At 39.5% G+C, this 18,343-nt stretch overlaps 1 protein-coding gene across 1 annotated transcript in view; it reads left to right on the top strand.

Annotated features, from left to right (window-relative positions):
• Positions 1–18,343, top strand: part of SLC5A12 (solute carrier family 5 member 12) — a 45,652-nt gene that overhangs the window by 25,730 nt on the left and 1,579 nt on the right. Inside the window, exons 9-14 of the mRNA XM_024764729.1 lie at positions 878–990; positions 5,585–5,652; positions 10,488–10,574; positions 13,271–13,437; positions 14,297–14,400; positions 17,343–17,470. Of these exons, the coding sequence (XP_024620497.1) occupies positions 878–990; positions 5,585–5,652; positions 10,488–10,574; positions 13,271–13,437; positions 14,297–14,400; positions 17,343–17,470 (667 nt within the window). The remainder of the gene's footprint in view (positions 1–877; positions 991–5,584; positions 5,653–10,487; positions 10,575–13,270; positions 13,438–14,296; positions 14,401–17,342; positions 17,471–18,343) is intronic.

Raw genomic sequence — 18,343 nt, 5'->3', positions numbered from 1 at the left:
TACCCTTTTTTTTTTTTTTTTTTTTTGCGGTACGCGGGCCTCTCACTGTTGTGGCCTATCCTGTTGCAGAGCACAGGCTCCAGACGCACAGGCTCAGCGGCCATGGCTCACGGGCCCAGCCGCTCCGTGGCATGTGGGATCCTCCCGGACCGGGGCACGAACCCGCATCCCCCGCATCGGCAGGCGGACTCCCAACCACTGCGCCACCAGGGAAGCCCTTCAGTACCTATCTTAACCATCACTTCCTCAGGGAAGAATATCCTAACTTCATATAGGTTTAGGCCTCTGAAAGACATGAATTCATAGCTCTTTGTTATTTTTCTTCATAACAATTGTATAATTGGTTGTTAAATGTCTATGTCACCAAGTAGAGTGTAAGCTCTATGTCTTTCTGGTTCACCATTGTATGCCTAGTACTCAGAATGAACAGAGGCATAAATGGTATGAATGAATGAGTGAATGAATGGCATATTGTACTGATTCCTGGATTAGGATAGTCAGTACTTTCTGCCTCAAGTTTAACCTTCACACAGACACACACGCACGCGCACACACACACACACACACACACAAAATCTCTCTGCTACTGCATGCTAACTCATTTAATGTCTTGTTAGGGGAATCAGTGAGAGTTCTAGCATGGAAGCCTAGCTTCTTCACTGGAGTTAGAGGAAGACATCAAAGAGCATTAAGCACAGAAACAGCTTTGAAGAGTGAGTAGACAGGTCATGTAGTTCCCCTGAAGTGCCAGAATAAGGACATATGTCTGTCTCTGTTTTTTTCTAGAGCCCTGCCTTGTCTATTTGCCCTGGACACCAGGGCAGGCCGGTCAGCTTTATTTACCTTGGACTATGTTCTCATTTTTCTCTCCCTGTAGCACCGTGGCTGCCAGCATCAATGCCTTAGCGACAGTGACGTTTGAGGATTTTGTCAAGAGCTGTTTTCCCCATCTCTCCGACAAGCTGAGCACCTGGATCAGTAAAGGCTTATGTAGGTACAGCCGGTGGATCTTCTATTCCATAGCATGAAATGAACGTGTGGTACGTGTCAAATCCTGCACACGCTATTCAGGGCACTCTGACAGGCACAAGTGCATGTGAAGATACATGAGGAATCTCACATGTCAATTCTTACACTTCTGGAGATACCAGGAGGGCACTAGGAAAGAATGACCAGTTATCTTAGCTTTTACCAACCTTACATTCGACATTCTTCTGTGTTCATCCTACACCCTCGATTCATCACATCAATACCTCTTGATTATGCCATGTATTGATCCTGTTTAGTCTCTCCACAGAGGAAGATGCTCTGCTCACTATCACCAGTCAGCTTGTCTAATAAAGCCAAATTCTCTTCTAAAGAGTCCTTTATTACCAAATATTCTTCATTGGTTTTTAATAGTTTTAGTAGTAATAATATGCAATATAAAATTATTTTATCTATAAGGATATGTTTAATATTATACTTATTTTCATTAAATTAAATTATTTATCAATTGCAGAACTAATACCATCTTGTTTTATACTATAGCTTTGCAGTGTTTTATTTAAAATATCTGGTAGAGCAGCTCTTGTCACTTTTAGGTAGAAATTTTAAATGTTGCGACTGTTTTTTTTCTCTTTTTGCAAAAACAAATTTTGGTCTGTTCATGTTTGTTTATTCTTTCAGATTAAGTTTAAAATAATTCACTGCATGTTATCTAGTTGCACACACACACACCCATCTCAACGGAACTGCACTAAACTGAAAAACGTATTTGGAAATAATTAACATCTTTATAAGCTTTCCATCTAGCAATAGCATTTTGCATTTAACACCATATTTTCTCTCTTAGATATTAATTATCCTCATGTCTTCATTCTTCTGCTTCTCCCCCTCCTCCCTTTTCCTCTCCTCCTCCTTTTACTTCTTTCATCGATATTATGAATGGAATGTTTTCCCCATAATATCTTCTAAACTGTTTACTATCAACGTGGAAATGCTATAGCTTTTTGTTTTTGTTCGTTTGTTTTGTAAAGCACATATCTGGCCATTGGCACAACTCTTGTTGATTCTTAAAATTTTAATTGATTTTCTAATAAGTGTGGTTATTGCCTACAAATATTGATAGTTTTATCGTACCCTTATTCTTAAATGCTCCCCTAATTTGGGGTTTGTGTTCTCCACATTCTTCATTATTTCTCTTATTTTCATAGCTTTGTCCTTTTCCTCTGCATGCTTGAAGGGCTCAGGTTTATTTCTCAATGTTACTTTAAGTTCTCCACAAAGTAATTTTCTTAATAATAATGATTTGAATTCTGCTGTTGTGTTTTGTTCCTCACATTTTACTATAAAAATTCAATCATACAGAAAAGTTTAAAGACATTTACCATGATCTCCTGTATATATACCACCAAGATTCTCCATTAATGTTTTATTAAACTTGCTTTTTCACATATCTATCTAGCTCTCTAACCATCCATTAATGCATCATATATTTGATACACTTAAAAATAAATTGCAAACATCAGTACACTTTCCCCTAATTATTTTAGCATATTATTAACTAGAATTCAATAATTGGTTAAAGTTTTTTAAATGTAAAATCTACCCACAATGAATTGGACAAATGTTAAGTATACATTTGCTGAGTTTTGAAAACTGTGTACACCTGTGTAACTCAATCACTAAAGATAGAAATCATTACTATGACCCTGGAAAATTCTCTTGGTTATGCTGGTAATTCCTACTCCCAATTCCCTCTAAGGGCAGCTACTATTCTGGTATTTTTCATCATAGATCAGTTTTACCTCTTCTAGAATTTCATATAAATTGAATCACACAGTACCACTCTTTTTTGTAAGGACTCCTTTCACTCAGCATAATATTGTTGAGATACATCCATGGTTTTTTTTTCTATCGGTAGTTTATCCCTTTTTATGGCTGAGTAGTATGACGTTGTATGGATTTACCTTTTTTTTTTAACTTCTACTTCTTTGATGGACCTAGGTTGTTTCAGTTTGAGTTTTTTACGAATAAAGCTGCTATGAATATTCTTGCACAGATCTTTTTTGTGAACATGTTTTCATTTCTCTTTGGTAAATACCTAGGTGAGGAAGTGCTTGGTCAACTATTATAATTTTTAATTTCCTTATAGTTTTTCCTTATCACACCTGGATTCATCTTCATCTAAACTTATGGGTGTTGCACCCTACCTTGTTGTGTTTTCATATCATTTGCTTCCTCTTGAACTGCACTTGTTGCGTCGTTGGATCTATGTATTTTGCATCATATTGAAATTGCCAGTTTCTAAATACTTTTTTTTCTGGTTCTTAAGTATTTCCAGAAAACATATTCTGTATTTGAGTTTTCAGGTTAATTATTCATTTCCTTGTTTAGTAACATTTTGGCATGGATCCCATATTTCTTTTTTCTTTTTCCTTATGCTTGAACAAGGAGAAATTGGTGCTGACCGAATGTTTGTTAACTGGGTAGTTGAATTGCCTTAATTTTTTCACTATCTTGCATAATGAGTTACAGCTAATAGCAGGTGGATTGGCATCACTCCTGGTGCAATTCCCAATTTCTAGCAGATATTCATGAATATGCTGGGTAGCAATTTCTCTTATGCCCATGGTTTATTGTCTGATCCTCCGAGCTGATGTAGCACTTGGAAAATCCATAGTATTTGCTGCAACTGTGGTGCTTTCTCTACTCCCCCCCGCCCCGCCACATTTACTGCTTTGTCTGTGGATCCGTACACTCCAGGTCTCCATGGAACCCCACCATTTCCCCTAAATTCGCTGCCTTGCAGGTTGCTATTGATTGCAATCTGGTGGAAGTGTAAAGATATGGGGGAGAGGGGGACTGAATCAATTCTCTAGTCAGCACAAAAAAGTAGAACCCTTGGATTGAGGGGTGGTTGCCTAGAATCCCATTTGAAACAGATAACTGTTGGCCCAGCAAGAGGGTAATCAGTAGCAGAGAAAAGACACTTCTGTTATTTTCTTCAGGCAGGTGGAGTTCTGCTTATTCATGAAGTGAAACAGAATGAGGGCAAACATTGTTTCTAATCTATCATCTTTAAATATAATGGGAACAATTTTAGAATTCTGAAAGGTGTTTATTGATCAAACTTGGATTTTAGTGTTGTGTGAGTTTCCTTATTTTTCTGTGTTTTATTGAGAAGTTGGAAAATATAGCATTAAAATTCGCTATCCTGATTTCATCTTAAAAGTGAATTCCTGATAATAAATTTTAGAGATATCATGTACTAAATCTGAACTGATGATGATGATGATAATAATAATGGCAAGCACATAGTACTTGCTATGCAACAGGCACTGTTGGATAAATTAATTTATTTATGTGTAGTCCCTTCCTAAAATGTGAGATCTCTGGGGCAGTGGCATTTATAGCACTGGCATTTAGTAAAGTGCTTGACATATGGTCAGTACTCAATAAAATTGCATTAATGGTGACATTGGGAACTCAGCCAAATATTTAGCTGAGAGAGAATTTCAAACAGAATGAGAAAAATCATTTTCTCTATTTCTGTCACTGTGTGTCTGTCTAAATCCATCTCCAGCACCTTGTCTCTCTCATTTAGTCTATGGATTGTAATGGGAATTGAATGACTTTTAAGATAGTTTTTAAGCAAAGATGTATAAAAACAATTATTTTAAAAAAGATGGTTTGAAAGAAGACATCACCTTTAAAAGATTACTAAGATGGATATGTTGATTCATCCAGCGAGATCCTATGATGCTGGAGGCACCCTGTGCAAGATGCTGCAGAGCGCGGTACCCTGATGGCCCTTATGGTGCTCCAACATAGCCATGTAAACAAAGAAATCATTATGCAGTAAACTGAGGGCCATAATGAAGGTATGAATAGAGCATGAAAAGACCAGAAAAATTTTCCAGATTTGCAAAATCTGTGAGGTAAACTGTATAGCTATTTAGCCATTTTAATGATGAAAAACTATCCATATCCCAGAGAGGTTAGTAACCTCTTCAGCTGATTATTGGTGAGTGGTCGAAACGGATTTAATTCTCATGAATTTAATCTGGATTAGCCTAGTATACCAGTGACCTTTCTGCATTTTCATGTTGCTTCCCCAGGACAGTTTTCTTCTTCTTCTTTTTTTTTTTTTTTTTAAGATGTTTTTGGATGTGGACCATTTTTAAAGTCTTTCTTGAATTTGTTACAACACTGCTTCTGTTTTATATTTTGGTTTTTTGGCCGCAAAGCATGTGGGATCTTACCTCCCTGACCAGGGATCAAACCTGCACACCCCCTGCACTGGAAGGTGAAGTCTCAACCACTGGACCACCAGAGAAGTCACCAGGACAGAGTTCTTAAATCTTGTAGAGAAGACTCCTCAAGGCTGGATTCCAGCTCATTCTGCCTGACCTAGGAAAGCATGTCTTTGGGAGAAAGTCTCTTAAATGGCCCTCTTGGAGCTTGTGATGGCTAAGCAGGGTGGACAGTCCTTCCTGAGACCCCTTCTGATAGGGCTTACATGAGAGACGGCCCTGGGCAGGAGTTCAGTGGATCCCTCAAAGCCAGCTTGGATGATAGTCATGAAGTTTCTTTTCTCCAGGTCTCTTGTTTGGCATAATATGTACCTCCATGGCTGTGGCTGCATCCCTCCTGGGGAGCGTTGTACAGGTAACGAAAGAGGAAAAAGACACATTTGATTTTGTAGCAACTTTTTACACACCTTCTTTTCTAATACTTTGCCTATTCCTCCAAATCCCAAATGCTCATACTCTCCGATACCAGGTCCAAGTTACACATGCATGTAAAATTTCAACCAAAATTTCTTTCAAGAGGGGAAACTTTTAAAAACTAGTAATGAGACTCAGTGACAAGGTACACTGTAATAAAATTAGAAAACCTTTTGAAATCCAGATCTGAGAATGTATGATCCTGAAATAAAAGTAGGAATGATAATCTTATCAGGAAAAACAATAATTACAATTGACATTTATGGAATGCTTATGTTCAAGCTACCATCCCAAATGTATTATCTCATCTAATCCTCATCACTTCTCTATGAGGTAGTATGATTAATGTACTAATTTTACAGATGAAAGAAACTAAGAAATAGAGAGGTGAAGAATTGCCCCAAATTCACATAATGAAAGAGTGGTGGAGCTGGGAAATGGGCCCGCCCCTACCTGTTATCCAGGCTGACCTGTCTCCCATACGTCCAACTCCCAGTTCCATAAAATATCAGCACTAGAAAGAGCCTCAAGGATAATCTGTTTCAACATTCATTTTGTAGATGGTTACAGAAAAGAGTGAAAGTATCCTGCTCAACTTCTCACGTCTGGTTTGTGGCTAAACCAGGTTTACCAGCAAGTGTCTGGAGCCACCCCTCTTCCCTTCCCAAATTGCCCAACCCACAAAGGACCATTAGATGAACCAATCTTCAGATTCTATTTCAACCCTCTCCATCCCATTGTGTCATTGTATAATTTGAACATCTTGTATACTTTCTTGGCATGGATTAGGTTTTCAATAAATGCTGCTTAAATGAAGACATGAACAAGAGTGAGTGAACAGTCATTACTGACTTTTATAGAATGTGTTTTAGTTCCCAGAGTAGTGTATCTTGCTTGATCTTTCCAATGACTACTTACATAGGTTCCATTATTTCCTTTTTCAAGTTCAAGGAACTAAGTCTAGGGGAGTTGAGTGACATGATAATTCATTTTCTATATAAGAGAAGTTGTGGGGCTGGAAACTTGATGTCCTCTCTGCTAAGTATGAACTTTTTAAAATGACAGATATTTGGTGATTTCTTTACAATTTTTGAAGCACTTTGATATCTAACCATCCACACAGCAGAACTGGTGGGTTGATGAGGTTTGTCTTTAGTGACCTCTGCAGCATTTTTTTAGCTCTGTTTTTTCCCATTTCCAAGTTGCCTCTAATGCTTTGTGTCCCTTTCTTTTCTCCCCTTTATCTAATTATTATTTACTCTTAAGAAAGTATTACCATGTTCAATTTAGTGAGGATTTGAATCACTAAATTGTTTCCTTCCAGAATTATTTGCATATTAATCTTGTTTGCCATTGCGGTATGAAGGCTCTGGAATAGGTAAAGACTCCTGCAAGGCTGGTGTAACACATAAAACTTATAACGAAGAGGGAGTTGTGAGTGATGCTCTCGTTGACTTGTCCTTATTCAAATAAGTATGCTAGGCTCGCTTTCTTCGTTGGTTAAAATGTGTTCAAACAGTTTAGGGGACAATGAAAACACTGGTGTGTTGTTTCCTAGGAGAGATATTTGTGCCTAAAATGGCCCCCTCATTTCTCTGAACACATCTGACTTGACAGGTGCAGAAAGACTATAATCCCCCTATTTAATTTTCCAAACAGCTTTGCTAGATCTAATGTAATGGAATAATGTATTCAGGGAATATGGAAGACTGAAACCAAACATCCCATAGGTATACAGCATAGAGCCAGATTTAGTTTCATGTTCACAAAACCGACACACACTCATGGCGTGTGTTTGTTGGTGGTGCTGGGGGCGGGCAGATGTCATCTCCTTAAACAAAGGCCTTTTCAGTGTTTTAGTTTAGGATTTTCAAAGTGTTTTCCAGAGACCCTCACCCTGGGAAATGCCCCAAGAGTGAAAATTTCCAGTCAAAGACTTTTGGGAAATGCTGCACAATGTGTTCCCCTTTCAGAAATCCACAGCACACAGTAGCATATCGAAGGCTCTGGGAAGACCTAGCAAGAAAGCTGTTTCCCTTTAAATATGTGACCACAGAACCAAATGCGGGGAGAAGAGATAGGAGGAGGGGCAGGTAACAGCAGCAAAAATCTGTTAACTAGTGATTTGCGGAGCTCCCTCTGAGAAAGGCCATTCTGTCCATTATGCTGCTATCCTACTGACCTTCAGCTAGTTCTACCAAGGCTTGTCATGATCTCCAGGAGTATTCTTTTCTCAATTTAAGAAAGTGCTTTCTTTTTTTTTTTTTCTTTTATTTGGGGGGAGTGGTCTTCCTTCCTTCCATCCTTCCTTCCCTCCCTCTCTCCTTCCTTTTTTTTCTTTCCTTCCTTCCTTCCTTCTTCCTTCCTTCTTTTTAAGTATAAAAAAAGTACTTTCTAGCTCTCAAAACAGTCCAGCCATCAAATGGCCCACCTCAGGAATCAGAGAGCTCACTAACAAGGTAGGTAAGAGGATAATAGCAAGATTATAATAGTAGATAATATTTGGGGGGCAATTATCGTGTGCTCCAGAGTGCCCAGGCACTATTCAGAGACTTCTTTTGGATTCCACTTTGAATACTCTCATACACGCACACAAAAACAACCCAGGAAGCAGGTACTTTGATCCCCACTTGACGTCTGAGAAAGCTAAGACACAGCAAGGCAACCTCAGTCCTAGAACACACTTTCTGAGCCATTGTCCTTTCCTTGCAGGAGGGGCTTAAGTGAGATTTGGCCACTGAGGTGGAGGTTGTCAGATGAGCTCTGTCTTCCTCCAATTAAACACACTTAATGACAACAAAAAAAGAAAGATAAGAAATTGAGGTTAGTTTTGTACATTAAAGAAATACATATTTTTCAAATCCAGAAATTCTTTGATTTATTTCTCTTTCTAGCATGTGAAGACTTTTTTCCCCCTGGGGCATATTGGCTAAGGACTTTGTAAGAGATTGTTCATTTTCTGTCCCGCAGGAGGAAATAAACATTTTTCCTAACTTATTGATTCTCCCATATAATAGCTAGTAAATTAACTTCCAAATTCAGCAACCACAGCAACTATGAATTAATACTATCAATCAGCAGAGAATATGTCAAGAATATTAAGTATTGACGTTAGGGAAAAGTATCTACTTTAATCTTATTTGCCTCCATCTTGTCAAAGATCAATCTGTATCATTGACTTCTCTAAAAATTATTCTGGAAAAACAATCATAACAGTACATTGTAGCTCATTTTTCTGGATAAATGAATTTATATTGCAGCTGGAGTGGACTTGAAGGCCCCTTGGTCCTATTTCTATTTTTTATAGAGAAAGAAGACTCTCTGAAGTAAAGTGAATCTGAGTTAATAACTGAAGGTTCACCAAATTATGTGTTACATGTGTCAGGGCCAAAATTTGAATCTCAATATTCTCTTAGTGCTGGACTCTTTCAAGAACTTTTTCCCCTTAAACAGAAAAAGGAGACCATGATGGTGGTCTGTGCTCTTGACTTTATTTATTTTTTATTTTTTAGGTGGGACTGCTCTTAGGAGAGAAAATGTGGGTTTCAGAGCCAGACAACCCTGGCTTAAAACTCTTAAATCTCATCTCTGCCACTTTCTAACTGAAAGTATACTTTTAATATGTTTTCTCTCAGTCCAAATTTCTCATCTATAAAATCCAGTTAGTGCTACCAACTAAGCAGGGTCATTGTGGGGATGAAATGAGGTCATTTATTTAGAGTGCCAGGGTATTTAATCTTTATTATCTGACACATAAGACACATAGGGGTGCCTGACAAATAGGAAATATGTATAAAGTCTTTAGAGCATCCTTATCACAACCACTTTATCTAAGAGCCCTGCAGTTGTATTGATAGAACTAGACAGGGCTGCATTGCAGAGTAGCTTTGTGTGTGTGTGTGTGTGTGTGTGTGTGTGTGTGTGTGTGTGTGTGTGTGTGTGTGTGTGTGTGTGTGTGTGTGTGTGTGTGTGTGTGTGTGTGTGTGCGCGCGTGTGTGCGCGCACGCGTGCACATATGTGTGTACATGCTCCCTTGCAGGCATGTCAGTGCCTGTGTATGTTCAAGACTTCTGCAAGGCCATGGCCCAAGGCTATAGGTTGATAGAAAACTAGCTTAATTAAAGCCCCTAACCAGTTCGCCGGCTTCAATAACTTAGAGGTTAAGAGATATGGAAATGCATTTGCCAAACTCTCTCTATATCCAAAGGAGACAGAGCCATAAAAATGGGTTATAGGATATGGAATGTCCTATGTCCTCCCCATCATGTCCCAACTTAATGCTTCAACATCCTTGAGGTATTCTGCTGGGATAGCAGGAGTGGGGTAACAGACAATTATTATTATTAAAATTATAGAATTATTCAAACTAAATTAGAACAGCTGGATCAACTACCTGAGATATTCAACATAAGTTATAGATGTATTTATTAGGTACATTATTTAAAAAGCTTTTGATAAGATAGAAAATATAAACAAATCAATAAGTTCCAGCTTGAGGGAAAACTTATTCTACCAAATCCAAATTGCCTGTGTGTGTTTACACACACGTGCACACCTTCACACATGTATGTTTGTAGGTGTTTTTGGTGTTTTACATACACAGTGTTTATTAATGAGCCCAGAATGGAGAAATGATTTCCAGGAAGCACATGATTAATGAGCGGCACAGTCAGGACTAAGACTGTATTTCATCTCCGGTCCAAGAAAGGGGGTGGTCCTAGGTGGGCCACAGATTCAGGGGAGTGTAGTGTTGAACTGATCTGCTTTGATCCACAGGCTGCCCTCAGCATCCACGGCATGTGTGGGGGACCGATGCTGGGCTTGTTCTCTCTGGGAATCCTGTTCCCTTTTGTGAACTGGAAGGTAAGTCTCCCACACCCCTCTTCACACTTCCCAACTGAGACTGGGCCCCAGACATTTTCTCCCTCCTCTCAGTCCTCCTTGGAAAGGCTATTTGTCTTTGCCAGAAAAGAATGGGGGCTTCTTTCTACAGCAGAACTAAATAGAACCCCAGCCTTCCAATCTCTGACTTCAGTGAAGCTGTATTAGGAGCAGAAAGCCAAGAAAGTAGTGGTCATGAAATACCATATGTCATGGCATCAAACCTGATTCTGTAGGGTTTAAATTGTCTTCTCTAAATTAAGAGCCCACAAAATGAAATTTAAAATAGATATTGAGATCAGACATAGTTTAGTTAAAACATGATTTTGAAAACTTTAAAAACGTAAATTTTCTTTTCTATATTTAGTTACCCAAAATTATAAGTAATTTAATTAATTAACTAATTTAAGAAAGGGAGGGGAGACCAGCCTGGTATATTCTGACAGCTGAATCTTCTTGGTGTTCTTGGCTGACAAGCTAGTGGTTTGCCTTTAAGTAAACATTGGTTGGATGACTGTGTAGTAAACATAAATCAAAAGGAACACTTATTTGGAAAAATAGTACTATAGTAATATTTTTAAATATTTAAAATATAATTTTTTCAATCTAGCAAAGTTGCCATTTATTGCCATTCATCCATTAACATGCAAATCTTTTTAGAAAGTCTTTAGACTCTAGGAAACCTGACTGTATGCATATTTTTATTTATTTACTTAGTTCTTTTTTTTTTTTTTTTTAATGCGGTACGCGGGCCTCTCACTGTTGTGGCATCTCACGTTGCGGAGCACAGGCTCCGGAAGCGCAGGCTCAGCGGCCATGGCTCACGGGCCCAGCCGCTCCGCGGCATGTGGGATCTTCCTGGACCGGGGCACGAACCCGTGTCCCCTGCATCGGCAGGCGGACTCTCAACCACTGCGCCACCAGGGAACCCCAGTTTTTCATATTTTTAAATATACTAGAGAAGTCTTGATAAAGCCTGAGCCACATGGTATACCTAATTAGGTCTCTGTGGCTACCTGACCCTTATTGACCTCTATTCTAGATAAATCTTGTGTAGATAGGTAAAGAGAGTGGATAGATGTGAAACATTTGGGAATTTGTGGTGCTTCCTTGCAGTCTTATTAGGAGACACTTTGTTTTAATCAACTTTTCTGAGATTGAGGTTGACAGGGATAGTTTAATTCTTGCGGAGATAATATGAGGAAAGGTAATTTCCTAGCTACAAAAAAAACCTAATAACTAGCAACATAACAACTTAGTTCATTCTAAACATTAATTTATCTATGTTAGTGAGTTATGGTCCTGCTATTTAATCCAGGAAACCACCTTGTTCTAGATAGAGGAAAGTAAATAATACCAATTGGGGTCACCTCTCCCTTTGTCGTTAGCCATGGCTGATCGTACTAATCAATCATGGCTCTCTTTCCACAGAATGTGGATGCAACCTCAGAATCCTTCTCAGCACGGCTCTCCAGGCAGCTACTATAAATTAGTGAGGGCTGACTCTCCTACTGAAGTCCATTTACCTTTTACTGATAGGCCAGGGGCCAGCATACTATATCCCTCAAGCTAAATCTAGCTGATCTCCAATTTTTGGGTGACCTGCAAACTAAAAATGGTTGACATTTTTAAATAGTTGTCAAAAATCAAAAGAAAAATAATACTTCATGACACATATATATTATGTGAAATTCACCTTTCAGTGACCACACATAGTGTTACTGGAACACAGCCACTCTCCTGTGTATATATACTGTCTATGGCTGTTTCTGTGCTGTGATGGCAGAATTGGGTACTTGTGACAGACACTGAATGACCCACAAAACCTAAAATACTCCTTAACTGGCTGTTAAGAAGTTTGCAGACCACTGGTCTAGACCAAGGGCCCAGGTATTTGAATCATACACATTGCTTTAGTTTCCCCCAAACTAAAACGAACAGAACATTCTGGTGCTGTAATTGAGGAGTCTTTTTTTCTGAATAAATAGAGAAACTAACAAGTTGTTTTCTGTCACAGAGAAGGCTCAGCTATCTGGCAGAGACCAGCAACATCCAGTGGTCGTGATCCCTGCTCGATTGTTCTGCTTCCTTTACAGGAGAAATGACTCATTGACTTTTAACTTTTTATCAAGAAGTATGACCCTTAAATGACAGGACTAGTAAATATACTTGCTAGTAGTTAGACTCAAACTAAAAACTCCAAACTTGGGAGTCAGAGGACTTGAGCAGAATTACTTGGGAAGAGCTATGAGGGTAAAAGTTTCTATATAGTAGTAGCCTATAATGGCTGTCAGTGAAAAATGACCCCAGCAATTCCATTATCTGAGGTTTTCCTGCATTTCTGAAACTCTTCTACTGGAAACTGAGGTTCAACAGATGTTTAAGTGATGAGGAAGAAGCCAAAAAGCAGAAAAAAAATTCCTGCTAGAAATTTTACATATAATGCCCACAGGAAAACCCTCCAATGTCTTCATTTAAGGAACCATTTATTCCTGTGTAAAGCTACATTGTGGGGGGTTGAAGGCAGGCAGTGTAAGTGGGCTGTTTCTAGCACATGTGGCCAAGATCTGGGGTAGAAAACCAGAATCCCTGAGACACAAGACTCATCATCTCATTATTCTTTCAATGGCTTTGTCAAATCTCTCATTATTATTATTATTTTTTTTTTCTTCATCAAGGGTGCCCTAGGAGGCCTTCTGACTGGGATCATCTTGTCATTTTGGGTGGCCATTGGGGCCTTAATTTACCCTGCACCAACCTCCAAGACATGGCCTTTGCCTTTATCAACTGACCAGTGTGTCCCATCAAATGTGACAGAATCAGTGCCTCCACTGCTGTCCAGCAGGTATGCTGACCTTCAGGATAGCATCAGGTCCCAGAGAGAGGGTCACCAGGTTAGAGAAAAGTGCATTCTCCTGTGCTAAGTCTGAGGAGACCATCTTGCTCCCCTATGAGAATCGCTCTGGGTGGTACCCATCATTGAAGAGTGTCTGGGGGCTCCAGCTTTCTGTAAATATCCATCCCTCTGCATCCTGATGCCCAAGAGTGAAATTGGCAAGAGGGTTAATTGGAGGTCTGAGTTCTCAGGTCCACTATGTTGTTTCTTCCTTACTGCCCGTGCTTATTCTATCCTCTTTTCTTGGAATGCTAAATCCTAGCCCTAACTGCCTTCTTTGATTGATTAAAACGAACCATTTTAAAAAAATAAGTTGAGGCATCATCTCACATATCAGCCTGGGTTTGACACTCTTTCTGAATATTCTCCAAATCCTTTGTTTCTCTTCCACCACGGCGTTCTAGCCTATTTTATGATTGTCAGCTCCTACATGTAGACTTCATGGCTTACTCATCTTTAATCTCCAGTGTCTGTCACAATTTCTGGCACTAAATCTGGGCCTTGTAAATGTCTGAAGAATAAATAATGCAGAAGAAATGGAAGGCACGGTCCTCATTGCAATTGTGGTTCAGTAGCAAGACTTGAAATTCAAGACTTGTAATTCACAGATGGATTGGGTTGAGTGGAATATAAAGTACAACTAGTCTACAGTCGGTTTTTTAAAAAAAATAATCAAGTGACAAAAAGTTAAGCTTTGGGGGTTTTGAGAGATGCCAGTCCCCAAAATGAACCCTCGGCTGTCCTGTAAGTCACTGTGAATCCTGACTTCACACACGCGGAACTGATGATGTGCCATTGTTCTCTGCAGACCTGCCATCGCTGAGACCTGGTATGCGCTCTCCTACCTATACTACAGTGCAGTAGGCTGCCTGGGATGCATGGCTGCTGGAGTAATCATCAGCTTCGCGACAGGTCGGTTACATGCCTTCCTCTTCTGTGGACCAAGAAAGACGTGGGCTGGTCTCACCCACTTCTGGACTAGGCAGCTGTCTTATGGGTCTGAATTTGGGTCCACCACAAAAAGTCTGTTTTCCCCAAGAGATATTATCTACTTTCTCCAAACTGACATGTAAAAGCATCCCCCTGATTATTGTACACGTGATTACTAATATGTATAGTGTATTCTTAAATATTCCCCATATATTATTAAAAAAAGATCTTTAAACACATGGCCCTCAGGGGCCTGAGTAGGAAGAAACCTTTGCAATATATCAGTAAGAAGATTAAATATTAAGAGTGGTTCTTTTCCCCTTCATCTCAGTTTTTTCCTCATAACTGCCTTACTATCTCATGGGTTAGCCTTTACTAACCTACTAGATAAGCAGAGGAGAGTCTTACTGTTGCTTTTGCATATGGTGTCCTTCGGAGGCCAGTCCTCTAGGCCCAGAGTTCTGCAGTGAGTAGCTTCACTCTACGCCATTTCTGGTACCAGTGTTGACTTCCCCCCTGTACCTTGAGCCATAGTCCGTCTGATGGTTCAGTGTCCTTTTTATGCCAAAGCTCATGAAGGATTGGTGGGGGAGGATGGCATGGAATAGGCCCACTGTAATCTACTCTGCCTCTTTGGCTGAATCAAATATTAAGATACTCTAGTTTTCCACTACCATTATATAGTCCACAGGCTATACGGGAAGTCAAGATTCCTACTCAACACAAAATCTGAATGGCAATATTCCTGGTGACTTAGAAACACTATGTGCAAGCTCCAATGCCTTATTGCTCTGGGCAAGAGATCACCAGCTCTTCATTTAAATGTAAGCCAATCTTGGCTATGATAAGGAATAGAACATAAATTTTGTAACCCCAGCCGTTCATGAACTCCCCCAATATTTTTCTTTATGGAAAATGGGCTCAAATGAAAGGTGGTCTATTTATGGTGCTTAGATTTTTTCCTCAGTGCCCTAACAACCATGGAAGCTTCCTTGATCCTAGTAGGATACATCTAGACTTATCAGTTGAGTGGTCAGTCACCTTTAGAAGACAGCTAGAGTTTTAGCTGCCTGGTTCCAAAGCAGGTATTGTGGGCATCATAAATTCTAGGTATTTTCCAGCTGCTTGTTGGAATTGACATGTTCTTGTGTTGATGCAGCAGCCATTATGTTGTATTTAGATGGAAACTTCTTTGCCATCTTGAGCACAAACAACTGTCCTTGTACCAACCCTTGTGTTTTATTTTTCTACAAATATCCAAAATCTTAGGGAAGTGTCCTTAATACCAAAAGGAAGCACTTTATCAGAGGGTAGTTTTGAAAATAGTTTTGATCCTTGCCTCCTGGTACCTATCTTCCAAATGAGGCCCTAGTGCTATCTGAACACCTTCAGGTCTGGTCACAAAGGGGCTTTCATAAACCTTCTATAACGCCCAGTGAATCTTTTAAAAGGTCTTAAAATGTTAACTGTTTGCAGGACAGGGTCAGTGGGGAAGCCAGGGGCCTTTTGTGGGCCTGCTCATCGTGTGTCGTATATTGTCTTGTTCTTGCTATTTGTCTTGCTTGGTCTTAATAGGTGATCATTTCAATTCTGCTTCTTCTAGATGATCTAGCACTTCGAATATATGCTATTTATGTTACTCATAAAATAGAATTATGTCTATTTTGATTAGTACCTCCAGATGGTTTATATCATTAATGATTCTCTGCATCAGCTATTAAAAGGTGATCTTGGCCCAAGATATACTTTAAAGTTTTTGTTATTACTGGTAAAATTCTACTGGGCAGTTAAGAGTTGTTTTCCTTTATCTCGTTAACCTTGTGAAATGAAAATACCATTTCCTAAGTCAAGAACAAATATCTTCATCAGTTTATTAGGTGGCCAGAACCTCCCACTCTGAGGGCACTGTGTGGGTTTATTCTAGTCTGGTTTCCACTGCACAGCAGTTTGTACTCGTTTGAACCTTCCCAATTTGTTTCTTCATGTATCATGTAGCTACAGGTCTCAGATATAAAACCTTTAGTTATCAATTCATTAAGTTTATCTCTTAGGTCGGGCGTCAGTAAACTAAGAACACATTTGGTCCATTACTTCTTTTTATAAATAAAGTTTTATAGAAACACAGTCATGCCCATTCATATACTATTGTCTCTGGCTGATTTCACTCTACAAAGGTAGAGTTGAGTAATTGCAACAAAGACCCTCTGGCCATATGTTTACCGTACACATATATATGATTCCTGACAATTTAGAATGTAATCTATAACATTTCTCTGACAAGATCAAAGATCCAACACAGAGGTTAGTAAACTTTTTATGTTAAAGGCTAGACAGTAAATATTTTAGGCTCTGCTGGCCGGAGACTCTGGTTCCACAACAGGGTTGAAGGAATAGGACATTGAACAGGTATGTTTTAATGATAAGGAAGGAGATGTCAGGGAAGTCCAGAGTAGCTGGAGGGAACATGAAGGTATTCCTTGTTCAGGATGCTGGCATGAAAGGAAGAAAAAACAGTAAAAATAATCTTCCTGATTTCACTAATACTGATTCTGATGACCTCTAATAGATCTGATTTGGTGGAAAACTGAGAGCTTTCCTAAAGGAAGAAATTATATAATTCCTGTAGTCTCCTCTGCTGGCCTACAAAGGGTACTAGGAGGGTTTTCCACAATAAATATTTAAAAATAAATATGTTGTTTCTATTTGTTTAAGGCCGTGAGTTTGCCTGACCTGACAGTTTGTGGATGTTTAAAGGCAAACTCTCACTTTTTTGAGCAGTTACCAATTTCTGTATTTTAACCAATCAGGCCTCTTTTCACCCTTCTCCTAAGAAGTGACCTGCTTCTCAAGTGGACAATGCTTAAATCATCAAAGAAACTCCTGGAAGCGTGCAACAACTTACCCATTTTTCCTTTTGTTAATAGGTCACCAAAAGGGCAAGGATATTCAACCGCTGCTAATTAGACCGGTTTGCAATTTATTTTGCTTTTGGTCCAAGAAATACAAAACACTGTGCTGGTGTGGTGTTCAGCACGACAGTGGAACAGAGCAGGTGAGCTGATGTTTGAGCTTCTGAATAATGTGAATTGGCTCAAAAGGATTCCCTTTCTGCCCATTTAAACCATCTACAAGGCTGGGTGCAAGGAGGGAAGGCAGTGGATATGAGAACCTGAAAGAATCTGGGTTTCCACTTCAGTTACCTCAGCTAACTAGTTTTTAAGCACGTAAATTATGTTGATAGGTAAATGTGCCTTTGGGCTGAATTGTCGTTGCAACTGATCAAGTCCCCAAATTCCCTTTAATCCCTGTGAGGGCAAATTCTAGGAAAATTTTTAAAAATTAATAATAGAAAAGGAAGAAAAGAGGGGGCACATCTAGTATAATGGTGAAAAGCGTGGGCTTTAGAGTCAGCCCTGGGTTTAATCCTGGTTCCATGTCTAACTTTCCTTGGGTGAGTTATTTAACCTCTTGGAACTTCAGCTTTTATCTGTGAACTGGGGGGAAACCATGCACCGTGATCTACACATGAACATCTCCAGTGTGCCATGAGGTGTAAATATAAAGTAAGATTTATTGGTGGAACTTCTTAGGTAGAGAAGTGACAGGATATACATAACCTCCCAGCTCTCCCCTTGTCCCGCTGAGAATTGCGTTTAGGCCACGCAGGGCTAGGGACATTGTTCCAGTGCTATTAAGGTCTAGAGACACTGTCTGAGTACGATTAAGGTCATATCAGCCCAAGACCACCAGGAACAGCCTGTGGTCAGACCAAATTGGACTTATTGACTTGATACATACAGCAAGGGGACAGGGCTACCCCAGGGGAACCAGGGAGTGCCACCCTCAACAAGAGGGTAAAGGTTCGGGCTCCCACTGAAAGATTCTGAGAAGGGTCTAAGTAAGAGAAGTGGGAATGAAGATAAAG

The sequence above is a fragment of the Neophocaena asiaeorientalis genome, unplaced genomic scaffold (genome assembly GCF_003031525.2).
Source record: "Neophocaena asiaeorientalis asiaeorientalis breed wild unplaced genomic scaffold, Neophocaena_asiaeorientalis_V1.1 scaffold230, whole genome shotgun sequence".
NCBI lineage: Eukaryota > Metazoa > Chordata > Mammalia > Artiodactyla > Phocoenidae > Neophocaena > Neophocaena asiaeorientalis.
The sequence above is the reverse complement of the archived record's forward strand: the minus strand, read 5'-3'. Positions and strand labels throughout refer to the sequence as shown.